The sequence below is a fragment of the Theropithecus gelada genome, chromosome 10 (genome assembly GCF_003255815.1).
Source record: "Theropithecus gelada isolate Dixy chromosome 10, Tgel_1.0, whole genome shotgun sequence".
Lineage (NCBI taxonomy): Eukaryota > Metazoa > Chordata > Mammalia > Primates > Cercopithecidae > Theropithecus > Theropithecus gelada.
This window is the reverse complement of record NC_037678.1, coordinates 65404795-65425714: the sequence shown is the minus strand read 5'-3', so window position 1 is coordinate 65425714 and position 20920 is coordinate 65404795. Positions and strand designations below refer to the sequence as shown.

At 44.4% G+C, this 20920-nt stretch overlaps 1 protein-coding gene across 7 annotated transcripts in view; it reads left to right on the top strand.

The window, feature by feature from the left end:
- Positions 1–19898, top strand: part of RPN2 (ribophorin II) — a 59933-nt gene extending 40035 nt beyond the window's left edge. For 3 of the 7 annotated variants that reach the window (XM_025400137.1, XM_025400135.1, XM_025400130.1), the window contains 9 exons: positions 2148–2239; positions 3951–4065; positions 6786–6980; positions 8192–8278; positions 10516–10611; positions 12242–12317; positions 14869–14998; positions 16691–16738; positions 19572–19898. In XM_025400137.1, coding sequence (XP_025255922.1) covers positions 2148–2239; positions 3951–4065; positions 6786–6980; positions 8192–8278; positions 10516–10611; positions 12242–12317; positions 14869–14998; positions 16691–16738; positions 19572–19584 — 852 coding nt within the window. In that variant the 3' untranslated portion in view covers positions 19585–19898. The remainder of the gene's footprint in view (positions 1–2147; positions 2240–3950; positions 4066–6785; positions 6981–8191; positions 8279–10515; positions 10612–12241; positions 12318–14868; positions 14999–16690; positions 16739–19571) is intronic. The other 4 variants (XM_025400134.1, XM_025400132.1, XM_025400133.1 and 1 more) reach the window with 4 other exon arrangements.
- The last annotated feature ends 1022 nt before the right edge of the window (positions 19899–20920 follow it).

Genomic DNA, 20920 nt, shown 5'->3' with positions numbered 1-20920 from the left:
GACAGATTATTTTTATAGCATAGAGTATTGCTAATCCTCCTATCTCTCCCAAAATTGGAGGGCTGCTAAGCCCATCAAGCCTCCTCCTTAGTCTTTTTGCTATGGAATGTTTCCTACTCCCCAGTCGGGGCCACCCATGGGCAGACTTGGGTCACAGTTCCTTCTCCTGTGCTTTCATAACACTTTGTACATATATTAAAGCAGCATCCTGGTTCATTGTCATTATGGTTTGTGTATGGAACAGGAAGGATTTCTTGCCATCTCTGTGTATTCCCTGCCCATAGGTGCTCCACATACTACAGGGAAAGTGTTCTCAGCGGGTGTCAAATCAAACCTCTCTGGCCACTTCTTTGGCTTCCAGTTTGTCTTCCAGTGGAAATGTCAGTACTTGTCGGGTTGTGCTTTATGCAAAAAAGCTTGCTCTGGTTCTGATCCTTGTGTGAGTTGTAATGCTGTTAACTCAGCAGAGAGCCCAGAGAGCCAAAGTAGAGGCTCCAAGCTCCCTTCTTGGGGGTGTCTATTCAACCTGATGGGCCATCTTCCCTCCTCCACTGCCATAATTTCACCCAGTTGCCTAGACTCAATGACAGGCAACATAATTCTGCTAATAGGTGGCTATGAATTCAAATGTAGGTGGTAATATCGTTACAGCTTCTGGTAATAAATCTTTACAGTTTTTTTTAAGCAAAACAGAACACCTCTATTCAACATGATAATTGAGGCTGTTGTCATAAAATAGTTATTATAGAGGCAGGAAAGAAGGCTATTAGAAGGAATTACTTTCTTATTAAAGGAATCTTTATCTCTTTTTAATTTTTCTTCTTTGCCCTTGATTTGAGGTTGTCACACCTCAATATGGTATTTTAGAAAACCGCCGAAGCTATCCTTCAATTATTTGCCCATCCCTTTATCTCTATTCCTTGATCCTGACTTAGACTATAAACCAGTGGATTTGGCAAGGATTTCCTTAAGTGTTACATTCAAACCTATCAAATATTTGAAAGGCTTACAGATCTGTTTGCACATAAAAGCGCCTTGGGGTTGCATAATTTGCACATTCAAACTTGGGTTTTAATTCAGAAATTTAACATGTTTTCTGTCTCTTTTGGATGTTTACATTGATTTTAATCTAATTTTAAATTTTCTTATTTATTGACATTAGTCCCTCTTTGTGAAGATGTTTATACGGGACATACAGAATTCAAACACTCTAAGAGTCAACATGGATTGGTTTGTGCTTATAACAAACTCCCAATCTCAGTGGCTTAAAACAACGAAGGTTTATTTTTTGCCCATGCTAGATTCTTTAGGTGGTCAACTGGAGGCTCTGCTTCATGATATCTTTGCTCCAGGACCCTGGCTGAAGGATCAAGCATCTGGACATTGTGTCCATGTCAGAGGAAAAGAGAGAATCACGCATTGATTCTTAAAGTTTTCACTTCTGCCCACGTTTCATTGGCCACACTTGACTCCATGGGGGCAGGGAAGTAGAATTCTACCACATGCTCAGGAGGAGAATGAGAAGTACTTGGAGAACAGTACAGATAACTACCATGGCTGTCTAACAAGGAGCTGAAGTGCGTGGATTCTGAGTCAGAGTGCCTGAGCTTGACAGTGGCCTGATCACTTCCTCACGGTCTGATCTTGAGCAGAGCAGCTTCATCTCTCTCATCTTTTATTTCCTTATCTGAAAAGCAATACCTTACAGAATTGTGAGGATTAAATGAGATAGTCTTTACAAAACCAGTGCCTTTCACATGGTAAGCACTCAATAAATCCTAGCTATCATTAGAACCGAATTCTTACTGATTCGAATGAAAGGTACTGCTTAAGGAATTTTTCCCCTTATTTATTTTAAAGGATACATGAAATGATTTACTTTTTTTTTTTCCTTTTTCTTCTTTTTTTCTTTTTCATTTATTTATTTATTTATTTATTTTGGTGTATACCGTCCATCCAAAGCCAGAAAAAGACATTTTAGGCCTCGGAATGGGAGAGGTTGGAAATATTACTGGGCTGGGTCAGTAATCTTTACTGGGCTGGGTCATGCCTTTCTCACCCTGAAGAATAGAAAACTTTATATCTGCATGTGAATTCCTGTACACCCACCAGTTGACCTGACAACTGTCTTCTCTATTTTCATCTAGCTCAGAGTCAAGATCTCCACTGAAGTTGGCATCACAAATGTTGATCTTTCCACTGTGGATAAGGATCAGAGCATTGCACCCAAAACTACCCGGTAGGTGGGATGCCACCTGATCCCTCGGGGAGCTGAGGCTCAAGAGCTAAGAGGAGTATGCCTAGGCACTGAGCCCTCCAGGCATCATTTCTGTATCAGCAGCCATCCAGCTTGCACCCTAAATTAAAGAGTCTGTAGTTCCACTGGTCCTGCACCAGGGATTCTGCCAGGCATCTAAGTGGATTTGGAGGTTTTATATACCAGTGTTTAGTCCATGCACAAACTGTTTATTACCAGTCCGCAACAAGGTAAAGCGCTTACCTCAGGATGTTAGTCTGAGTCAGCTATGTCACTAAGCATATTATTTAGTTCAGATGACAATTTTTAAGATAATGAGACCTTCTCAGTGAAGGAAGCAAGGTATTAATTTACATTCTGGTGCGATCTCATCATCACAGTCCTGAATTTGCTTTTAGTGACCTAATGGCAAGTCTCTCTGGCCCATGATGGGTCTGAAATTAGCTGGAAGCCTCATAGGTGCTTAAAATTGAGATGGCAGATACCCAGCACTAGGGCTGCCATTTCCCCCTCCCAAGTCCATGGAGGCAGTACTAAGAAGTCATAGAGCATTTGCTCCCACCAAACTCAGACACAGCCTCAGAATCTTTTTTTTTAAACATGATCTTCTAAGTAGACACTAACAATTGATCAGAGTTGGGCCAGAATGCTGTACGAAGCCTGCTCATCAGCCCTCCCCCAGATCCTTACTGGCGTAGCGGGGATCCAGATCTCTGGGTATAGTCCAGACCCCAACTTTACTCAACTAGGGTAGCTATAGAGGCCAGAAGACAATAGGGTGAACCCTTAAGGCTCTTTGAAAATGGGATGTTAGCCAGAGGCTAGAAGTCAAGCAGCTGTTCCTTTTAAATCAGTAGAGTTGGCCTTTGTGTCTCTGGCTTGGCTATTTTTGTAGTGATATTGGAGATAAGAGCACTGTTTGAGAATCCACTGAAGTAATGTCTGTGCGAGCACTTTGCTGTTTAATTCTCTGCATAGATGAAGAGTTGGTCTTACTTACAAGTAAATATAAAATATGAGTATAAAATAAAGCCAGGTTTGAGCTCTATAACCATTTGGCTGGTTTATCCCCCGGCCATCTTACCCTAAAATCCCAGGAGATAGCTGTGAAAAGAAGTTTTCCTCATCAAGTCTGCCTGTTGGGAAAATGACTTTTTAAAACCCAGTTTCAGGGCAGAAAAGTAAATTGAAACAGTGTCCAGGAAAAAAATTTGGCATTAAAAAAAGGCAAAGCTGAAAGTACCCTTCTTTCCTTTGTGTCTCCTACCTGTCTTGTCTGTCTACCTTGCTCACGTGTGCTGCTGGCATCAATCCTGTGATAATTTCTCCTTGTGGTTCTGCCAGCTCGGCTCTCCTGTGTGCCTGCAGAGGCCACACGTGAGCTCCGCTGGTGCCTGACTTTGGTGGAGTTGAGAGCCTTAGGTCCTTGAATTGAAAGCTCAGAGGTACAAGCATCTGCACACAGCATTTCCCCAGATCCTGTTGGAAGTTTATTCTGCGCTTTTCTCAGTCCAGGCTTTATCAGTCCAATTTGCCCCCAGGCTGCAGACAGTTCTCCACATCTGTCTGTCCACAACAGAAGTGTTACTATGGGAGAGGGAGGATTAGGCAATGCAGTGAAGTATGTATTTTCCGCCTGTTCTCAGAGATATACTGATCCTCTCTGAAGACTGACTCTATATGCCTCTTTCAGGGTGACGTACCCAGCCAAAGCCAAGGGCACATTCATCGCAGACAGCCACCAGAACTTTGCCTTGTTCTTCCAGCTGGTAGATGTGAACACTGGTGCTGAACTCACTCCTCACCAGGTCAGGAAGACGTCTAGACAGTTCTCTTAACCTGAAATGTGAATGGATACTAGCGTTTACAATGTGGTCTGTAACATGGACTAGAGAGAATTCCACGTTCCTGCTTTCAGATCTTGACCGAACCCTGACAGTCCATCAGGTTCTCCCACGTGACACTCTCACCCTTTTACTGGTTGTAATCCTTCACCTGGGATACACGCTTCTTTCTAAAAAATTAGCTGGTATTGAGGAGAGGTACTTAAGCAGATTTGCACTTAATTAAGGTCCTTCCTTCCTCCCTCCCTCAGACAGAGTCTCGCTCTGTCACCCAGGATGGAGTGCAGTGGTGTGATCTCAGCTCACTGCAACCTCAGCCTCCCGAGTAGCTGGGACTACAGGCATGCATTACTATGCCCAGCTAATTTTTGTATTTTTAGCAGAGACAGGGTTTCACCATGTTGGCCAGGCTGTTCTCCATCTCCTGACCTCAGGTGATCCGCCTGCCTCAGCCTCCCAAAGTGGTGGGATTATAAGCCTGAGCTACAGCATCCATCCTGAGGCTTTTTCTTTCTGATTTAAAAAAGGGAATATACTGGCCAGGCATGGTGGCTCACGCCTGTAATCCCAACACTTTGGAGGCTGAGGTGGGAGGATCACTTGTGTCCAGGAGTTGGAGACCAGTTTGGGCAATATGGTGAGACCTCGTATGTATGTATGTATGTATGTATATAGGTATGTATGTATGTATGTATGTATAAATAAATAAGGGAATATACTGAAATAATTTCGAAAGAAGACCCAAAGCTTTTTTTTTATTCTGGCCAAAGCAGATTTTGTATTTGTGGGACTCTGAAGAATAGCCCTTTTAACTTGTGCCTACTTTGTGTTATGAAAGCAATAGGCTTTTTTTTTTCATAGAGTAATGAAAATTATTATTTAAAAGATTTTCGAACCATACACTCTTTCCCCCGAGAACCTAATATGGCCCCATGTCCAATCAGACATCCCCACTCCCACACTACCTATCATCCCCCTTGATGGAGAGTAACCTGCCTTTAGTGTTATGTGAAGGAAGATTCAGATAAATACTTTGAATGCTGAAAGACAAAAATGAGGTACCTAGTTTGGTATGGGGTACCCTGTACCGATGCTTTAGCAAGGACCAGCAGAGTTGTTGCCTTGAGGCAGCTTCAGGGCAGACCTCAGAGGCAACTGGATTTACTTGGGAACCTTCTTGCTTTCTGTTTCTTGCAGCTGCAGCTGTTGAACTTGTGCCCCAGGAGCACGTTCCTCTATTGCCACAGTCCCAGGAGTCCTCTGCTCCTCTCTCCTCCCTACTCCCAAACTCCAGACAGCTTGATTAGGGCCCTTAGCCAAACCTAACTGACCTTTGAGTACTTTGGCCCCTTACCATTTCCCAGCTTCTTACCAGAATGACATTTGCCGGCCAAATAGCACAAGGGAAGGAAGAGTAGTACAAAGAGAAGAAATTAGAAGACTAAATGGTAGGATCAGATTAGAGCAGGGAGAATTAGTGAGGAAGTGTAACTTTCACTGAATACTTGTGTCATCCAAAATTCTGTTGTAGAATCATGGCTTAGAGACCTTCCAGGTGGAGGTGGCATTTTGGGGATGAACCTGAAGGAGATCTGGCGTCTGGACTCCCCATTCCATTCCTGGCCAAGACTAATTGCTATAGTTGGGATGCTTCATGTGTCTGGGCCCCTTTCCCTAAATGCTTTGGTGGTGTTTCTTTGTTGTTCAGGTATAGATTAACAAATGAAATGTGTATTTTCTGTAGATGCAGTGCTGGCTCTGTCACCATGCCAACTCATTTAATGCTTGTGCCTTATGATCTGTAAATTGGATCTGTAAACCTACCTGCCTTGTTGAATTCTTTATTTTGAAACACCTGAAAGAAAAGCTCTGGGTGGTTATCAAGTTTTGGTCCAGTTCTAATGTGCAGATACCTTTTTTTCTTGTGCCATTAGGGGAGATAAAATGATTAGACTCATTACCATCGTATTGCTGTTAACCACTATTTGTTGACTAGCTAGCATAAAGCATTCCCTGCACTAATGCTCAGCATACAGTATTGCAAATCTTCACACAGATATGCTACATCTGGAAGTTAATTTCTATGCTGTAAAGTTGAAGAAATCAAAGCACAAGGAGGTTAAGTAACTTGCTCAGCTAGTAAGTAGTGGAAGCAAATCTGTGTGTCTTCCAAGCTGAGGCGCTCTCCATGAAACTGGGTTGCCCTGCTTGATTAGGACTCTGCCTTACTATCAATACCCAAGCCTCCTCACTAAATCTTTAGCTGGAGGCACTAGGAAATTGAAAATGGACCTCTTACAGTTCCACCTCATTTCCCTTCTTTTCACCCTCTGGTGAAGCAGTTAATTGGGCAGCAAAGTGACCAAAAGGCTGGCGGGAAAAAGAAATTGCAGCGATAGCAAAGGGCTTAAATCATCCGCAAACTGGGCACTCAGCCTCCGACTAGTCGAGAATTGGCTGGACCCGTAAGTTAAATTTACTTCCTTGTACCAGCAAAAAGTCATCTCTGAGCTAGGAACTAGGGTGGCATGGCCACTCCTTCTACTCTCTGGGGCAGGTCTGGCAGATCTGAGAGCTCTCACTGTGACAGAGAGCTGACTGTCTGCTGCCCGGTGGATTCAATGTTAGGCCCAGGGAGAATTTTGAAATTTTCAGATGAAAGGTTGGATTATTCTTCCATCTAGACATTCGTCCGACTCCATAACCAGAAGACTGGCCAGGAAGTGGTGTTTGTTGCCGAGCCAGACAACAAGAACGTGTACAAGTTTGAACTGGATACCTCTGAAAGAAAGATCGAATTTGACTCTGCCTCTGGCACCTACACTCTCTACTTAATCATTGGAGATGCTACTTTGAAGAACCCAATCCTCTGGAATGTGGTATGTGCCTGAATGTACCCCGACTCAGGTGACAGTGGCTGTGCCCCAGGCACTGGTGGCTCCTTTTCAGGGGCGTGGGGCTCTTCACCTTCGCCTTGCCTGTGCCTCCTATAGTGTGATAAAGAAGCTTGGGAGGTGAGGCACTGTGTGCGGGCTCCATAAATAGTCCTGGGGTCATGCATGTGGCTTGGCAACATGGTACGTGCTTAATAAATATTAAGTGAGTGAAGGAAGTATAAACTTTTGTGAGTGCTAGTATCTGTGAATTTCTATAAATGTTATACAGAAAGGCCGTGTTCATATTATAGCAAGGCACTATGGGGGTTACATAGATGTGAAAGTTAAGATCTTTGAGATATGGCATAGCTCATAGAGAGATGAGATCTGAATTCTGATAACAATTTTAACTAATAACCAACTAACTGATTAACTAATAACCATGTGTAGCATGTTGTCGTTTACATAGTGCCTCCCTTCATGCCTCACTTTGGATTGGTGTGATGAGAGTAAATGTCGTGCAAGACAGGGCATTTGAGCAAGGGGTTGAAGAATGGCAAGAGTTTATCAGATCTGGGGCTGTGGGGTGATCATTGAGGAAGAGCCTGCAGAAAGCTCAAAGTGCTTTCAGTGCGATGGGAGCGGTTGTGTTTTGCCAGAGCACCTGACTCCTGTCAAAAGCGGGAGGTGATGAGCTTGGAAAGGTGGCAGAGGCCAAATTGCAGGCTTTGAATGGTGGTTGACTCACTTTGCAAGACAAAGGGGCAGCTGCGTTTTCTCGTTTTCTCATATGGTATTCAAGACTTCTTTTCTTCTCCTGGACTTCAGGCTGTTTTTGCACCAGAGCACATACTCATTTCTTTCTCTCTTTTTCAAATGTGACTAAATCACACTTCCCAGGGACACCAAGCAGTTTCTGATTGCAACTGTAACAGCCTGTGTACCAGCTGGGATTTTTGTATTAAGCAGCTCTATGGGGCTACTATACCAGCAGAAAATTAGAAGTCTTGCTGTAAAAAGCATTTTGAACAAATACTTGTTTTGTTCTTGAAGTTTTTACTGCCTCAATTTGTCAGCTCATGGATCAGAAGTGATTGGGACTGCCTGGACCTTTTTTCAGTTATGGTCTTAGACGTGAGTCAGAGAATATTATCTATTGAGTTTCACTCACTTCTCTGCCCCTGTGCTTTTAAAGACTGTCCTTATTTTTGTAGGCTGATGTGGTCATCAAGTTCCCTGAGGAAGAAGCTCCCTCGACTGTCTTGTCCCAGAACCTTTTCACTCCAAAACAGGAAATTCAGGTATATCCCAAGGGGTTATCCACTAAACATGGGGGAGAAGAGAAGGCAGCAAAGCCCTGGACTGTGTCTCTGCTCCCTTTAACTTGTTTTATGATATTTGATAGTTTGATCCTCACACCCTGTGGATTAGGCAGGGTACATGGCAGCCCTATCTTTGAACTGAGCAAACAGGTTTAAAGAGTCCAGTGACTAACCCCCAGAAAGCAGAAAGTGGAAGATGAAATCAGAACCTGAGTCTGGTTTTCCTGACATCCAGCAGGTTCAACCCTCGGACCACAGCTTGTTAGCTATGAGCGCAGATGGTTTTAGCGTTTATCCTCCCTGCTCCTGCGTAAATCAGGGCTGATGGGGCGACAGGTGGGAAAACTCACCTGGGAGAACAGGGCTCTACTTTCTTAGGCAAGTCCTTGGATAAGCAAGCCTGGTCCTGCCCTGCACACAGGACTGTTGTGAGAATCAAAGTTGATAACAGATGAGTAAAGAAAGGCTTTCAAATGTTTCTAAAGCCCTTTACAAAATAAACACAATAATTTTATTTGGGTACTGGTTAAGGAAACTGAGGTGGATCCACTCAGTGGACTATTTTGCAATCTTGAGAAATGATTGTACTTGGAAACCTACATGCAAATTAATGTTGAAGTGTCAAAAACAGACTACCTGTTGTCATTCCACTTTAAAAAAAGCAAGTGCCCAAAGGGTAGAGTAGTAGGATTGTTTATAAAAGTCCTCTTCATATTGGTACAGCATTATTTAAGAACGTAAAATGCAGCTAACCGATAGGTGTGATTGTGATGATGATGAAGGGTGCCGGCTGAAGTAGGTGGCAACAGCTGCTATAATGTTAGAAATCCTTTAATGGCAGCGGCAGCAAAGAAGAGCAGAGGTGAAATTTTAGGAACAGGAGGCTCAAGTGGGGCTGCCTCATCATGGAGCTGGAGTGGCTGGGCATTGGCAAGCAGAAAAGGCAGGCACAAGTTGACACATTGGAGGAAAAATCTTTTTTAAAAAGTTCTATTTGCATAATGAGTTACAGCTTACAAAGCATAATCAAATGCACTATTTCATTTGGTCTTTAGAGTATCTTTACAAGCCTAGCAGGGTGGTCATGACCCTCCCCACCCCCAGTTTTCCAGCTGGAAACTGAGGTGAAGAGTGGGACAGCGACTTCCCTCCTGGTCACACAGCCATACATATCAGTTTGGGCCTAAACAGAGGTCTCCAGATTCCCACACCATTTCTGCCTCTGCTAGGTCACACTATCTAGGTGAGCGTTGTAAAGAGAATTCATGTAGAATTGCTCAGGGAAAAAAAAAATAAAACCAAGAAATATCATCAGAATGCTTGTCCAGCCTTCTGGTTTAACTCTGGAAATCAGAGTTGGGCCAGGCATGGTGGCTCACACCTGTAATCCCACTTTGCAGGGCCAAGGAGGGAGGATCACTTGAGGTCAGGAGTTCAAGACCTAGTGAGACTCTGTCTCTACAGAGAATTTAAAAATTAAGCTGGGTGTGGTGGCGCATACCTGTAGTCCCAACTACTCGGGAGGCTAAGGCGGGAGAATCTTTTGAGCCCAGGAGTTTGAGGTTACAGCAAGCTATGATGGTGCTACTACACTTCAGCCTGGGTGACAGAGTGAGGTCCTGTCTCTTTTAAAAAAAAAAAAAGAAGAAATGAGAGCGGGAAATTTGTTTAGGGCTTCCTTAGAGCCATGGCTCAGGGAGAGAGGGATGAATTATGGTTGGAAAGATTTGTAGTGAGGCTCTGTTACCTTTTAAAAAGAGATGGTGTTACCACCATTAGCCAATTAAGTGGGGCAGCAGCATATGCCAGGGCCACCCTAGGAACCCAGAAACGTTGCGAGTCCAGAGTCCTGCCTCAGTCATGTCACTCAAGCCATCTATATACCTGTGCACCCTCTTTGGCACTAGCCAGATGCCACGTGATGGCTTGCATTCTCTGGCCTCTAAATGGCAGTGAGTCTTTGAGGGGAATAAAGGGTTGGCCAAGCAGTGAGCTGGGGTTGATGTATGTAGTCTCTGTGGAAGGGAGACCTCTGGGATCAAGACAGCATTGAGAAGAGGCAAAAGGCCACGCGGCCACTTGTTGCCAAGTATGCCATAGCCTCTGGGTGGCATATCCTCTTCATGACTGACATTGATGCTTTGGTCCCTGGTATACATGGCTGCCCCAGCTGGGAAGGCCACATTCTTAAATCTTCTCGGTTTGTCTTTCGGCAGCACCTGTTCCGCGAGCCTGAGAAGAGGCCCCCCACCGTGGTGTCCAATACATTCACTGCCCTGATCCTCTCGCCGTTGCTTCTGCTCTTCGCTCTGGTGAGTGGCCGTAATTAGCGTGGGCAGCATGCGTCTGGCGCCAGACCCAGCAGATGCATTCCTTCCAAAGGAGGCTGTGTTGTTTGGCCTCAGCAAAGCTCCAGAGGGGTCCAGCAGCTGTGACCTGAACTGATGCTTAAGACATTTTAGAGTGACCAAAAGTTCCCACTGTGGAGGAGTGGCCAAATAAACTGCCCCATTAACAAGTGGGCATGAGAAAGTACTTAACAGCCACTAGGAATGACAAAAGTGGATGGACTGTGATGCTATAGGAGAGTTCAGATGAGATCTAGTGTGAACAGAGTGAGACCCGATGCTGGTAGCTATAAAAAACAACACAAAGGCTATGCATTTCAGCACTGCTTGGGGCAGAAAACCAGAAACAACCTAAAGTCCATACGATGGAATAATATGCAGCTTTTCAAAGAATGGATAGATTTATATGCCAATAGGACAAGATTGCCAAGATGTGTTACTGAGTGAAAAAGACAAGGGGTAGGGTAGTGTGTTTAGTATGATCCTCTGTAAAGTTTTAAAAGGTGGCCGGGTGTGGTGGCTCATGCCTGTAGTCCCAGCACTTTGGGAGGCCGAGGTGGGAGGCTTGCTTGAGCTCAGGTGTTTGAGTTCAGCATGGGCAACATAGCAAGACCCTGTCTCTACTAAAATTAGAAAATTAGAAAGAAAAAAAATTAATGGTGACGTATGCCTGTAGTCTCGGCTACTTGAGGGGCTGAGGTGGGAAGATCACATGAGCCTGGGAAGTTGAGGCTGCAGTGAGCCCTGCATTCTAACCTGGGTGACAGAGTGAGACCCTGTCAAAAAAAAAAATAAGTTTTAAAAGGCGACATGTGTTAGTGTTGGTCATCTCTGAGGAGAGGACATTCTGGAGAATGTAGAGGAAGTAACTTTTACCTTTTCTCCTTTTCAGTACCATTTGAATTTTTTTTTTTAAGCCAATTGTGTTTTTTTTCTTTTTTCTAATTATAAACAAACATAAATGCATATCCTCAAAGCTCAGAGAATTTTGAGAAAACACTCATTAGATCTTACTTTTGGAAAGTTGCCTATGTTCCTAATTAATTTGTTGCTTTTAATAAAAGAATTACTGTTTAAATCTAGATAAATCTAGAAGCCTTGCTACAGATTTTCAGAAACCAGACCTAGGGTATGAGCACCTGTTCTTATATTTGAGTGATGAGAATTTCAAAAGACATGGAACCAACAGCAAAAGCATGAATGCCACCAGCTGCCGGCGGGTTTATCTTACCAATTCTTAGAGAACTTAATGGGGGTGTCAGTTACCTTATAAATGCAGTTTCTGACCTTTCAGCTTCATGATCTCACCTGTTTTAAAACAGTAGGGTTTGCCATCATTAAAAATGATGTTCAGGTTTGAGTTACATGAGCCCATTTGAGAGCAGGTGCTGAATGCCTTTCTAAAGAAAAAAGGAAACAAGTTTTCCCGAGGGCTTATAATAGGGTGGTTGTCACTTGGAAGAATTCCCTGTCTTTCTAGAATGCATGAACATTGAAACCTTGGGGCTGTTGATGGGATTAGCATTGGCGTGGTTTGTGTTGCCTCCCTTTTAAGTTCTAATGCCTTTTAAATTTATTTCTCCCCATCATTCAGTGGATCCGGATTGGTGCCAATGTCTCCAACTTCACTTTCGCTCCTAGCACGATTATATTTCACCTGGGACATGCTGGTAAGTGCCCCAGACTGCTAATTCCATTTAACCTCCTCTGACATTTAGCCTGCCCACACAAAAGCCCTGTTAAGTAGACCCACAACCTATTAACTATAATGACTTAATAGCATAACATTTCCCTTTTCCTCCTGGCCTTTTAGGACAGTTAATATGATGATAAACCTGTTTGGTCCATCACTTAGAACAGCTGTCATTATATTGGGCTTCGTTGTACTGCGCCACTGTTGGCAGACCATTTACCCTCAGTTAATAACCCTGTTTATTTCCAGAGATTACTCACTTATCGTATCTTTACATTGAGCAATCTTCCTGGATGAAGAGCATTAATGCAGTTTCCAAAGGTTATCTTTCCCCACCCTATCGATCTTCACATTTGCTGGCGGCTCTGTCTGTGCAGTAATAGAAAACAGTCCTTTCCACAGTCAGATATGCTGTCCTGCGTCGTTCTCTGGAGACCTGAGGACTTCAACAGCCTAAACATAACGAGATAGTAAATTCACAAATCACTTAAGAGGCTTTTGATGCTATTGGATCGGGGTGCCTTGCATTTCACTGTGACTTTAATATTTTTTGTTCTTTTTTTTTTTTTTTTTTTTTTTTCTGAGACAAGGTCTTACTCTGTCACCTAGGCTGGAGTGCAGTGGTGCACTCACCACTCACTGGAGCCTCGACCTCCCAGACTTAGGTCATCCTCCCACCTCAGCCTCCAGAGTAGCTGGGACTGCAGGCGTGTGCCACCACATTTGGCTAATATTTGTATTTTTTGTAGAGATGGGGTCTTGCTGTGTTCAGAGCTGGTCATGAACTCCTTGGCTCAAGCAGTCTTCCTGCCTTTGGCCTCCCAGAGTGCTAGGATTATGGGTGTGAGCCACCACCACGCCTGGCCTGACCTTAATATTTTTAAAATTATTTGCCTCTTTCAGGAGTCACTATCTGTATGCCCATAGTAAACAGATTCTGTAGAGGTGTGTAGATAAGTCCCTTGAAATTGTAGGCAAATGTTTGTATTTTTCTGGGGAAAGAGAGTTGTGACTTTGATCAGATTATTATGGTGCAGTGGTCTGTGACCTCAGAAATGGTTGGGAACCCCGCTGTAGTTCATCCGTCATCTGTCTGGGCAAAACTGACAGGATGACCTTTCTCTCTGGCTCAGTTCCTGGATATGAATGATAGCCCTCTGGGGTCAGACCGAGAAGAAAACCTGAATATAAATTTGTTGAGAGCTGTGGCTTTTCTTGCCGGTGTGCTTTTTGTGCATGTTTTCTCATTTGATTCTCATCATAGCCCTGATGAGGGTGACTGGGGCAGGAATTACGATCCCTTTTGACAAGTTGGGAGAATTTGGGCTCAGAGAAGTTAAGCGGCTGGTAAGGACAGGGCCTGGACCAGACCCCAGGGCTCTCCGTTCCCAGCTCTGAGTCCTTTTCACTCAGCCTTCTTCCTGAGACCTCCTTGCTTCCTTCCTGGTCACAGTGGCAAATTATACTTACAGGTTTTTTGGGGTTTTTTTTTCCCCCATAAAAAAGGAAATTATTCAGTTACTTATATCCTGGTTTTTTAAATTTATTTTTTATTTTTTATTTTTGAAATGGAGTCTTGCTCTATCTCTCCCAGGCTGTAGTGCGATGGTGCGATCTTGGCTCACTGCAGCCTCTGCCTCCGCCTCCCGGGTTCAGGCAATTCTCCCACCTCAGCCTCCCAAGTATCTGGGATTATAGGCGTGCACCACCACACCTGGCTAATTTTGTATTTTTAGTAGAGACGGGGTTTCACCATGTTGGTCAGGCTGGTCTCGAATGCCTGACCTCAGGTGATTCTCCCGCCTCGGCCTCCCAAAGTTCTAGGATTACAGTTCTAGGATCTATGACTCCCACACCCGGCCTGTTTATATCCTGTGTATTTTTGTTAAGAATTTGAAAAATGAAATGAATCCTAAATGTAACATGACAGAGAAGTTTTAAACAAAAGCAGAGAAATAGGTATAAGCAGGAGCATGGCACAGGTCACTGAAGTCCAGTTGTTAACCCTGTTTTTTTGTTTTTTGTTTTTTGTTTTTTGGAGATGAGGTATCACTCTGTCACGCAGGCTGAAGTACAGTGGTGTGATCAAGCTCACTGCATCCTCGACTTCCCAGGCTCAAGCAATCTTCCTACCTTAGCCTCCTAAGTAGCTGGCACTATAGACATGGGCCATTACGCCTGACTAATTTTTTGAATTTTAGTAGACATGAGGTCTCACTGTTTGCCCAGGATGGTCTTGAACTCCTGAGCTCAAGCAGTCCTCCTGCCTCAGCCTCCCAAAATGTTGGGATTACAGGTGTGAGCCATTGTGCCTGCCACCCTGGATTTCTTGGTGGCCACAGCTGAGAGGCTAGTATATTGAGTTAGCTACTTTTTGGCATCCGAGCAAAGGAATGAAACAAAGGAATGAAAAATGTGTAGGACTACAGACCTTTTCATGATCCAGCAGTTGCTGCCCCTAACTTTCCTCAACCCTGGGGCAGCATTATGTTTCATTTAATTGGATGTCATGACACCTCTTCTTGCAGCTATGCTGGGGCTCATGTATGTGTACTGGACTCAGCTCAACATGTTCCAGACCTTGAAGTACCTGGCCATCTTGGGCAGTGTGACGTTTCTGGCTGGCAATCGGATGCTGGCCCAGCAGGCAGTCAAGAGGTAAGGCTGGACATGGGCCAGGGATCTAGAGTAGGGTTAGAAATACTCAGCTCTACCAGCCTAGCTCTTTGAAGGGTAGGTGGCAAAATGATTTGTGTTCTTAGGGGCAAGTCTGGCACCTTAACCTAGCCCAATACAGAAGCCATAAGCACTTTGAAGTCAAAAAAGGGGCCTTAGTGGTCAGCTTTGAATGTATTACAACCATAGTAATTTATGCCCCAATGCAATAGAATGAGGGAGGAAAATTATTGCTTTATGAAGATGAAAGTGCATTCATAGATGTGGCAGAAGATTAATTCGTTAGCTCTGTAAAAATTCTCTGCTGCCACAGAGAATCCTGCCCTGCCCTTCCCACCCTCAACATGTCCCAGAGAGTTGCTCCTCTGTAACCCTTACAGCTCCAGGAGCTTGTCCCAGAAGCACGAGGTCTGTGTTATTTCCCACAGAAGCTGAGGCAGGTTTTGCAGAGGCTCCCGGCAAGGAGTATCTCCTCAGTAGCCTCCGCCTCCCCAGGACCCAGACAACCTTAGAGTCACACGGGTGGTCAGACAGACCTTGACGTGAGCAGCTTGCTGGCAGCTTGACTTGCTAAACAGAATTGGAGGCAAATTTAAATGTCACAAAGGTGTTTCTCATTGATTTGACTTTATTAGAACCTGAGTGATTTCAGCCACGCAAAGGCCAATAAGAAAAGATCAGAATTGCTTTCACCTCTGGAAATCGTTTTCAGATGTGCCGCTTTCTTGTATCCAGGACGTTTGTTGGAAGAATGTAACTCGATAGTGTACCCTCAATGTGGCTGCCAGTTAGGGTGCTGGGATCAGAGAGAGGCTTTTTCAGGGAGACCATCAGTGGGTGGGAGAAGGTGTCTCATCTCCGCCCGAGTCTCCATTGTGAACTTTCTGAGCATTTCACCATGGAGACTCGGCACAGACGTGTTCCTTGGCTTTCCTGTAGGAATCCAGGGCCCACCAGAGCTTCCCTTAGCACCAGCAGTGGCAGCTGGTTCATTTTTTCCACCTTCCAGTAGCCTTTTCCTGGTGGCTCTGCATTGTACCTGAGAAAGAGCCAGGACTCAGTTGTTTTTGCAAAGCAGAACGCTGTTCCCGTGCAGCACCTGCCTGGGCCCCCAGAGAGCCAAAAAACTGTGCTCTGCTAAGTTCTCTCTTTTCTGGAAGTCACCCACTCAAGAAGAATGAAATCTGCCGGGCACGGTGGCTTATGCCTGCAATCCCAGCACTTTGGGAGGCTAAGGCCGGAGGATCGCTTGAGCTCAGGAGTTCGAGACCAGCCTGGGCAACACAGTGAGACCTCGTCTCTAAAAAAAATTGTGAAAATAAAAAATAAGAACAAAATCAAGGTGAGAATTGAGTAGAAACCATTTGGTTTACATCCTGCTTAGCAGGAGTTCCTAATCTGGAATCCTAAAGTTGTATGCATTTTCTGGGGAGAGAGACTATGGTTTTTATCAGAATCCCAGAAGGATCAGTAACTCCTCCCTCTCTCCTACTCATGTATTCCGTTCAGAAGCTTAAAGCCCACTCTTTCCTTGTCAGTCCTAGAATGAACTCTACCCTGGAAAAATCGGTGACCCTAATGGAAGCTCTGGTTGGGTGTTTGTCATTTCTTTCCTCAGCTGATTTCTCCCCTCGCTGTCCTTTCTTGATTCTCAAACCCTCTTTCCTTTGGCAGGATCGCTGCAGAGCAGAGCAGTAGATTGGCAAAATATAGGACACTACGGTAAAGATGAAGGGTGGACTCATCCCAGAAGCAGGGTCCCTTCCCCGTCTTGCCCGCCTCATGCATGTCAGTTATCTCTCTAGTTTTCAGCCCACTTGCTCTTCCCACCCTTCCCTACGACACAGCTGAATTCTGAGGCTGCTTTTCAAGTTGCTAGATGAGGTTGTGACTGGACCAGGGCAAAAGCTTCCTGAATTAGCCCAGCTGATGGGATAACTTTGCAATGAGCAGCTTTGGCCTGGCTTTGACTGTATAAGACTTCATTCTCCCTCATATCCCATGGGGTACTTACTTATTTATAGACAAGCCTCTCTCTCTCTGTTTCCAGGACAGCTGAGATGAGGATAAGACAAACCCAAAATTCATTAAATGATGGTCCCGTGGCAAATCCTGGCACACCTTGTCACTGTTTCTAGACTTTTCTGTAACACCAATCTCTAGTTGGGCTAAAGAGTGTGGTTTGGGGAGACTGTAAATTATGAAGGACTGATGGCCACAGATCAAAGCTAGCATCAGAATCCAGGTTCCTAGCACTCAGGGTATGTTAAAAGGGCTGCTCCCCATGTGACTAAAATGTGAAGTGAAATCCCACTCATTCTCCTTCTGCATCTCAGTCTGAGGATGGGAGGGAAGTGGAGGGAAGGAAAGCGAGTGTCTGATGCTTCATTGATCTGCTCCTCTAGACCAGGGACTGGCAAAAGTTTTCTGTAAAGAGCCAGATAGTATTTTAGGCTTAACTGGCCATATGGTCTCTTGGCACCAACTACTCAGCTCTGTCACTGTCATGTGAAAGCAGCCATAGACTGTATAAACAAATGGGCGTGGCTGTGTTCCAACAAAACTTTATTCATCAAGACAGGTGGTGGGCTGGATTTGGCCTGAGTGGCACAGTTTGCTGACCCCTGCCCTAGACCAACAAAGGGAGGGAGGTATTTGGATTTTCAAGTCATGTTCTCTTTTATCCTTTGCCTTGGAAATGGCTTTCCCTGCCAAAGTCACAAAACCGTCTAATTTCTAATCCTCTGAAAATAGGAGAGATCAACAAAAGCATAGGATTTGGAGCCTTTCCACGGATGTGTGAGCATAAGCTGGGTCACCTATCCTCAACACAGAAGGGAACTGCATTTGTTTTGTTTGTTTTTGTTTGTTTTTTCCAGGTTTTAATGGAGTTATAATTTATCTGCAGAAAAATGTACCCTTTTTAGTGTACAATTCTGTAAATCCTGAAAAACCTATGTAGTCATGTAACCACCACCTCAATCAAGATATAGATATTGCCACACTCCAAAGAGTTCCCCAGTGCCCCTTTTAGAGTCACAGCCTTCTCCCACCCCCATTCTGTGGCTATGCCCATTTGATTTTATCCTAAATTACAGTCACTCTGTCTGAGATTTGCTTTCAGAAATTGTCCTTTCTGCTAAATGTTGAGTTATTTAATTGTTTAACTCAATTTTCTTTTCTTGATTAAAAAGAACTTTTTTTTTATAGAGATGGTGTCTCATTGTGTTGCCCTAGCCGGTCTCAAGCTCCTGGGCTCAAGCAATCCTCCTGCTTTGGCCCCTAAAAGTGCTGGGATTATAGGCGTGAGCCACCTTACTTGGCCTCTTGATTTTTAAAGTCAGTTCCTACCCTGCTATCCCCAAATCATTGCTTGAGGAAGAGGAAAGTCACTTGATCATTTGGACATTTGGTACCTCCTAGTATTTGAAAGGAAACCCCCTGGTAGCAAAGTGTTCTCGATCTGAGGGCAGACATTGATTTGAGCAGACATAATGTGGGACATAGTTCTAGCCACAGTCGGTGGTTGTGGGCCACTACCCTTCAGCTGTTCTTATTTCATACTCGTGCTATCCCTTCTGCATGAACGTTTCTGAATGCACATATTTTAGTGTACCTAGGAACTTCTGAATGTTGGCAAGGAATTAGGGGTGCACACCCCAGCCCTCAAGATTAATTCCATGCCTGTGCATGTCTTTTGGAACTGCTTTATTAATGGGTTTGGAGCCTGCCATTCTGCAAGACTGGGTCATTATCACCTTAGTCCTCACCCCTGGGAAGAGCTGCCACTGAAGGATGGATGCTGTGTGTCGGCAACCCTGCCTCTGCTTGCTGGAGCCTGCCGGCATCGGTTACTCACTGCAACCATCTCCTCAGCTGCACAGTCTGGCTAGATTGTCATTTTCATTCATTGTGTTTCCCCATCCCTCCTTAGAATCTAGGGAAAGGCAGCAGAAGGGAAAAAGAGAATACAGGAGATAGGTTTTTATCGCCTTTAACACTTTCTGTGAGCTGAGTCCCGTTTTTGAGAATCTTTCTGTGTTAGATCTGAGTGTGACTTGGCAAGAACACGGCCACACGGCAGGAATGTGCAGGTTTCTGTAATGAATGGTCAGGATGTCATCTAAGCTACAGAAGGGCCACGTGTTGGTTGGCAGAGCTGGAGTCTGGGAGATTGATGAGCATTCTTTAAACTTTCCTCTCTGTTCATCTAATTGAAATTTACACTGTTTTTGGCCTTGCACGGTGAGAGGTGTGCCTGGAATTACCTCATCTCCTTATGTTGTCGCATACCACTTTCTTAGTTATTATTGAGTTTGTTTTGTTGTTTGTATTTAAGTTGTCATCAGCTTAATTATGAACTAGCCGTCTCATGTTCTTTTGTAAAATGAGATGGGGCATACATAAATAGACTTGGTAGATAAATGATTATTCCCTTATAAATGGGCTCTTAAGAGCGGGAGAGTACCTTGGTGTCTCTGTTGTCATCAGTTAGGAACTGTAACTGTGAACTGAAACCCTCAGTAATTCTGTGTTTGTCTCCATTTTCTTTCAGAACAGCACATTAGTTCCAGAAGAAGGATGGAAATTCTGAAAACTGAATGTCAAGAAAAGGAGTCAAGAACAATTCACAGTATGAAAAGAATGCAAAAAAAACACAAACTTTATTTAAAAAAGAAAAAAGTCCAGATTGTAGTTATACTTTTGCTTGTTGTTTTTCAGTTTCCCGAACACAGAGCAGATACCTGGTGAGCTCAGATAGTCTCTTTCTCTGGCACTGTGCAAGATGCTGTGAATATTCCTAAGTTACACCCATATGTTGCATTTGAAAAGTTGAAATGTGTAATTGTTTTGGAATAAAGAGGATAATAATAGGAACAAAGTCCTGATTGAGAGCTTATTCTCGTACTTTTGGGTGGTGGGGTCCTTGGGTATATGACATGAGGACTTAGTTGGAAATGCTGTTGATGCCAGCATATTTCTCCAGGCCTTTATACATTGGTCCTTCTTGCCCCTTGCTCCTAACAGAACAGACAACTGCCTGGAAAGGCCAGCTTCCTTTCTTCTTCTCCAGCAGTGAGCACCAGCTGTCTGCATAGGAGTCCTGTTGGTATCTGAAGGCGCCATTTGGACTTCTAGGAGTCCAAGGGGATGGGTTTTTATCCCCTTTAACGTTTTCTGTGAGCTGAGTCCCATTTTTGAGAATCTTTCTGTGTTAGGTTAGATACTGAGTGTGACTAGGCAAGAACACAGCTACACAACAGGAATGTGCAGGTGGACCGCAGCTAGGATCTCTGCGCAGTTAGGATCTCTGCGCAGCTAGGACCTCTGCTCAAGGCTCTTGTCTTGGGGCCGGGCGCAGTGGCTCACGCCTGTAATCCCAGCACTTTAGGAGGCCGAGGCAGGCGGATCACTTGAGGTCAGGAGTTTTGAGACCAGCCTGGCCAACATGGTGAAACCCTGTCTCTACTAAAAATACCAAAATTAGCTGAGCATTGTGGTGCACGCCTGTAATCCCAACTACTTGGGAGGCTGAGGCAGGAGAATAGCTTGAACCTGGGAGGCGGAGGTTGCAGTCGGCTGAGATCGTGCCATTGCACTCCAGCCTGACTCCATCTCAAAAAAAAAAAAAAAAAAAAAAAAGACTGTCGCATGGGGATTTGTTGCAACATCAATTTTCAAGGGACACAAATTCAAACCATGGCACTGACCACTTGAGTGACTTTAGGCTAGAAGGCCACACTCATCTCAAGAATGCCCCGTTTGAAGTTGTGCCCTAGGGCCACCATTACATGAGGTTATACAATAGCACAGAGAGAATTAATACTGCCTGGCATGGTTAACTGCATAGACTTCGGAGTCAGGCAAACCTTGTGTTGCCACTTACTAGGGTGAGGGACCTTG